Source organism: Scylla paramamosain, unplaced genomic scaffold (genome assembly GCF_035594125.1).
Source record: "Scylla paramamosain isolate STU-SP2022 unplaced genomic scaffold, ASM3559412v1 Contig2, whole genome shotgun sequence".
Classification (NCBI taxonomy): Eukaryota; Metazoa; Arthropoda; class Malacostraca; order Decapoda; family Portunidae; genus Scylla; species Scylla paramamosain.
In genome coordinates this window covers 1,877,501-1,882,500 of record NW_026973667.1, presented here as the reverse complement: position 1 = coordinate 1,882,500, position 5,000 = coordinate 1,877,501, and the positions used below count along the sequence as shown (strand labels likewise).

Here is a 5,000-nt window from a genome sequence, read left to right as displayed (position 1 = left end):
GTTAAAAATAAAGATGAGTGAAATGACCAGAATTGAAAGTGGCAAGGAAAAATGAGATTATAATAGTATTAACAATAGTAGTAGTAGTAGTAGTAGTAGTAGTAGTAGTAGTAGTAGTAGTAGTAGTAGTAGTAGTAGTAGTAGTAGTAGCAGTAGTAGTAACAATAATAATAATAATAATAATAATAATAATAATAATAATAATAATAATAATAATAATAATAATAATAATAATACGAAAGAGGAAGAGGAGATAGAGGAAGAGGAAGAGGCAGGAGAAGATAGGCCATGCATGAGTCAGCAAGAATAAGGAGGAGGAAGAGGAGGAGGAGGAGGAGGAGGAGGAGGAGGAGGAGGAGGAGGAGGAGGAGGAGGAGGAATCAATTGCATTAATCTGATCCTATTATCATTAATTTTGGTGGAAATGAGGAGGAGGAGGAGGAGGAGGAGGAGGAGGAGGAGGAGGAGGAGGAGGAGGAGGAGGAGGAGGAAGAGGAGGAGAGGAAGGAAGGAAGGAAGGAAGGAAGGAAGGAAGGAAGGAAGGAAGGAAGGGAGGGAGGGAGGGAGGGAGGGAGGGAGGGAGGGAGGGAAGGAGGGAAGGAAGGAAGGAAAGCAAGGAAGAAAATTTAACTGAAAAAAAAAAGAAAATAGAAAACAAACAAAAAAACAAATAAGAAATGTATAAACAAAGCAAACAAACAAACAAACAAACAAACAATTAAACATGAAAAAGAGGCATCATCATTATCATTATTATCATTATTTCTCTGTTTCCTTCTTCCTTCCTTCTTCGCATCCTTCTTTTCCTTCGACTTTTTCTTATTTTTCTTTCAATTCTTTCGCATTCCTTCAATTTTCCTCATCACAAGTGAATAAATTTGAATCTAAGTTGCAGTCACGTTCAAAATTGCAAGTAACTGAAGTTTACACCAATTTATTATTTAAGTTCGGTTAAGTTGGGTTACACGGAAGTTAATAGGTAATGAAGTTCGGTTACGTTTGATTCGGTATTCAAGGTTATGTAAACTGTATGTATTTAGTTACATTAGGTTAGGTTCGGTTCGGTTAGGTTAGGTTCGGTTACGTTCGGTTAGGTTAGGTTAGGTTACGTTCGGTTAGGTTAGGTTAGTTAGGTTAGGTTAGGTTCGGTTCGGTTCGGTTCGGTTAGGTTAGCTTAGGTTGGGTTACGTTCGGTTAGGTTAGGTTAGGTTTGGTTCGGTTAGGTTATGTTTGGTTAGGTTAGGTTAGGTTCGGTTCGGTTTGGTTTGGTTACGTTAGGCTGGGTTCGGTTCGGTTAGGTTAGGTTAGGTTAGGTTTGGGTACGTTAGGCTGGGTTCGGTTCGGTTCGGTTAGGTTAGGTTAGGTTAGGTTTGGTTACGTTAGGCTGGGTTCGGTTCGGTTAGGTTAGGTTAGGTTAGGTTTGGGTACGGTTAGGTTGGGTTCGGTTCGGTTAGGTATTCACGATTATATAAGTTGCATGTATTTAGGCTAAGTTGGATTGAGTTAGGCAACATTCACGTTAAAGAGTTGTATCTACTGAGTCATGTTAGGTTAAGTTACATTCAAGCTGGCATAAGCTGTGTGTTTAGTTTAGCTAGGTGAGGCTGGAAGATAGTTGCAGTATTGGTGAAAATATTACAATACACAAAATATTTCGGTTTGCACTTTGATAAACTATTGCCAAAATACTGCAGTTGTCTTCACACACACACACACACACACACACACACACACACACACACACACACACACACACACGCACATAAACGAGATGAATATATTACCAACTGCCTGGAGTTTGGCTGTGAATGCTGCCTGCCACGGGGAGAGAGAGAGAGAGAGAGAGAGAGAGAGAGAGAGAGAGAGAGAGAGAGAGAGAGAGAGAGAGAGAGAGAGAGAGCACCAGATATATTAAGCATACCTTTCATTCTGTACCATCAACAACACTCAGAAAGCAAGTGAGGGAGACAGACGTGCTGCACAAGACGGGCCAGCCAGCCAGTCAGCCATCACAAACACAACTCCGTATATTGAAACCCTTAGCTCTCTCACTGTTCCTGCTTCCCAAATGCTTATAGTTGCAGCTACAAGGGTTTTTTGGAGTGTTTTTATAGTTCTGGTGATAGACTGACAAGATGTTTACGTTATCAAGAGGAACACCATTGAAAACCCGGCTACTTCTCTCTGCGGCCTTAAGAAATGCTGAGTACGAATTTCAGTGTTACCAACTCCATACCTGCCGAGCGCAACCCCAGCTAGGGAAGAGGATGTCGGAAGAAGTGAAAAAGGTGAATATGAAGTGTTAACTGAATATATCTGCGAAAAAAAGGGGATGATAGTGAAATTAAAGTAAAAGTGGGTGTCATTTTAGTCGTGGTGAGAGCAAGGCGTTAGTGAATACTGAGCCACCAACAGGACGCCATTCCCTAAGAAACGCATCGCCAGCCACACTAAGCTACACACCATTACAAATATTCGATAAATAATTGATGATAAGACTACTGGTGATGCGTTACATACACTCACGGTGACAAGTGATGATCAACCTCGCTGTGGATGTAGTATCAGCCCTAGAGACCCATACACGAGGCAGCAAGGATAAGATATGAAGCACCAAGCAACTTCCACACTGACGGACACACACAGGAGCCGCCACACCGATTACAGCCTTGTGTGTACTCTGCCACGCCTGATAAGAGAATGAAAACACACATGCTCTCATCTCAGCCTGCATCTGGCCCCGAGAGGCAAATATCATGACAGAATGGGGAGAAGGGAAGGGAGAGGGATGGAAACCAGTGCCCCCTCTTGTCTTCCTATATCACCCTTATTGTGTGTCATTTCAGGGTGCACATGGCGTTAACAGCTCTATATCACGTGGCACTCACCTGCACGGGCCGTAAAATGTCGCCTTGGAGTGTCTAAGAACAAATTTACCAGGACAGGAGCCGCCATCTGTCGACCATTTTAATCTTCGTGGCCACAACTTCGTCTTCGGCTCGTGCTGGAAATAAATACTGATTTTTTATTCTATTTGATATTTTTTTGTATTAAATTGGTGAGATTTGTAATATTATGAAATGTAAATAGTCAAGATGTTTTTTTCAGCTTTTTTAACGTCATTTTCGGCTGTACGTAAAAATAAACGAAAGAGCTTTTTATAACAATATTTTTTTTGTTAAATGATTTTATTTTTTCTAATGATGAAATCAGCTCATAAAGTGAATGTTTTGACTTTAATTAAAAATTCCCCTCCTCCTCCTCCTCCTCCTCCATTCTTCCTTTATCTCTCCTCCTCCTTTTTTCCTTTCCTCTTCCTCCTCCTTCACCTACCTGAGTCTGAAAACACCTCAAAATACCTGAAAAACACTGGAAATCACGTTAAATATTGACATGAGACACTGGAAGGGAGGAAGGTCGTAGGGAGCAGGTCTAGCAGTTATCCAGGTCACAGGTCATTGACAGAGGTGCGAGCAAGGTCCTCAGAATCCGCCATGGTAAGGCCACGTTCCATCCCTGCATCGCTTCTTCAGACCTGCCCTGCTTCATCACCTGTGCAAATACAAGCCACTCTGCAGAATATTTTAGCGTGAAATTGTTGTATCAGTCATGACCTCACGCTGCATTATGGCGTGAAGTCGTGGCCCAAGACAGAAAGGCCATTCGGACACCTTTACTTGCCCTGCCAGCATGACGCACGCCGTGGGAGGTTTGACTGTGCCACGCTCACTGAATGGAAATAACACTGCGCACTTAAACGTTCGACTGAAAACAATACCCGCACATCGGCTTGTCTTCATTGTTTTCTTTTTTTTCTTTTTCCTTGGCTAGTGACCCTCTTATGTAAGAAAAAAAAAAATAAATAAATAGATATCTGGCCGAAAATGGCTCTTTTGCTCCGCCCCGCTGGCATATTTCCGAAGTGTGGGAGAGTAGGTGCCAAACACTCCTTAACACGCTGGACTGCTTCAGGCTGGGTTAGGTTAGTCAAGGCTGAGTCAACGCTGATATGTTGTGAGTGGGGATCACAATGAGAATATTTCCGAGAGCATCGTGTGCGTAGATTCAGAGGTACAGCCTGCAGTCATCATAGGTGAGTGTATTTTATTCTCATAGACCGGAAAAATGTACCGCGCTGCCCTCTTTATTTTTGCGAAAGGGTTCCCCGTGAGCCTCGCAACCTTACAACTGCCCCGCACCGCAAGCGAATGGAATGCCTTGGAAAATGGCTGTGACTGAGAGGCGCTTGTGGAGAACTGAAGACGCCTATCGTTTTCTCGCAAATGATAATAAATCATGGAACATTTCACTTCTGCTAACAGAGGAATAGTGATATGACACACACACACACACACACACGCACACACACACACAGCAACCAGCAACCATCAGTCCTCCAGTACACACGTCACTACGCATCGTGGCATCCTGGCCATCACATTATATCAATTTTGGATGATATTAGGTTTCAAGTCAATTAGATTTCTTATTCAGATGGATCAAATTATTCAATTTCACTTTTTTTTTTCAAATAATTATATGTTCTATTTTATTTAGAAACTTCTAGAAAATAGTTAGCCATGAAATTATCCCGAAATGGAGACTGACCCTGCAATTATTTTGTCTTGCCGCCAATGAATTGAATCTGACATTTACAATTAGAAATATATATATGTATTTAGACAGAACTGGAAATGTATATATATTTCTTAATACAAATATAAGCCAGAGATGACTTAAAAATAAATATTGCTACAGTCTCCCGTGGAAGTTTGTCCGTCAGTTTGTTTACCTCAGTCAGCTGATGGCGGCTCCTATTGATTCCCCAATGACGGCTGTAAGTTATTATTTCCTCCTTGTATGCTTGTTCTTGTCACCCTCACTAGCACTGCCAGGCCGCCAGCACCACTAAGCCCCGAGAGTGTTAATGCAGCAGCAGTGGGGAGGCTGGCTGAGGCGGCAGAGGGACTGGTACTAGAGGCTGCGAATGTTGGGCTGCT

At 42.3% G+C, this 5,000-nt stretch overlaps 2 protein-coding genes across 8 annotated transcripts in view; one reads left to right on the top strand and one right to left on the bottom strand.

Moving 5' to 3' along the window:
* Window positions 1-3,023, bottom strand: part of LOC135096007 (homeotic protein female sterile-like) — a 44,399-nt gene extending 41,376 nt beyond the window's left edge. For 3 of the 6 annotated variants that reach the window (XM_063997178.1, XM_063997180.1, XM_063997182.1), the window contains exons 1-2: window positions 2,889-3,023; window positions 2,527-2,689 (exon numbers count right to left, since the gene is read on the bottom strand). The gene's annotated coding sequence lies outside the window, so the exon portion shown is untranslated. Of the gene's footprint in view, window positions 1-2,520; window positions 2,690-2,888 lie in introns of all 6 variants that reach the window. The other 3 variants (XM_063997179.1, XM_063997181.1, XM_063997187.1) reach the window with 2 other exon arrangements.
* Window positions 3,024-4,758: 1,735 nt separating this feature from the next.
* Window positions 4,759-5,000, top strand: part of LOC135095984 (probable RNA-binding protein 18) — a 4,160-nt gene continuing 3,918 nt past the window's right edge. The window contains exon 1 of one of the 2 annotated variants that reach the window (XM_063997146.1): window positions 4,759-4,837. In XM_063997146.1, coding sequence (XP_063853216.1) covers window positions 4,805-4,837 — 33 coding nt within the window. In that variant the 5' untranslated portion in view covers window positions 4,759-4,804. The remainder of the gene's footprint in view (window positions 4,838-5,000) is intronic. The other variant, XM_063997145.1, reaches the window with a different exon arrangement.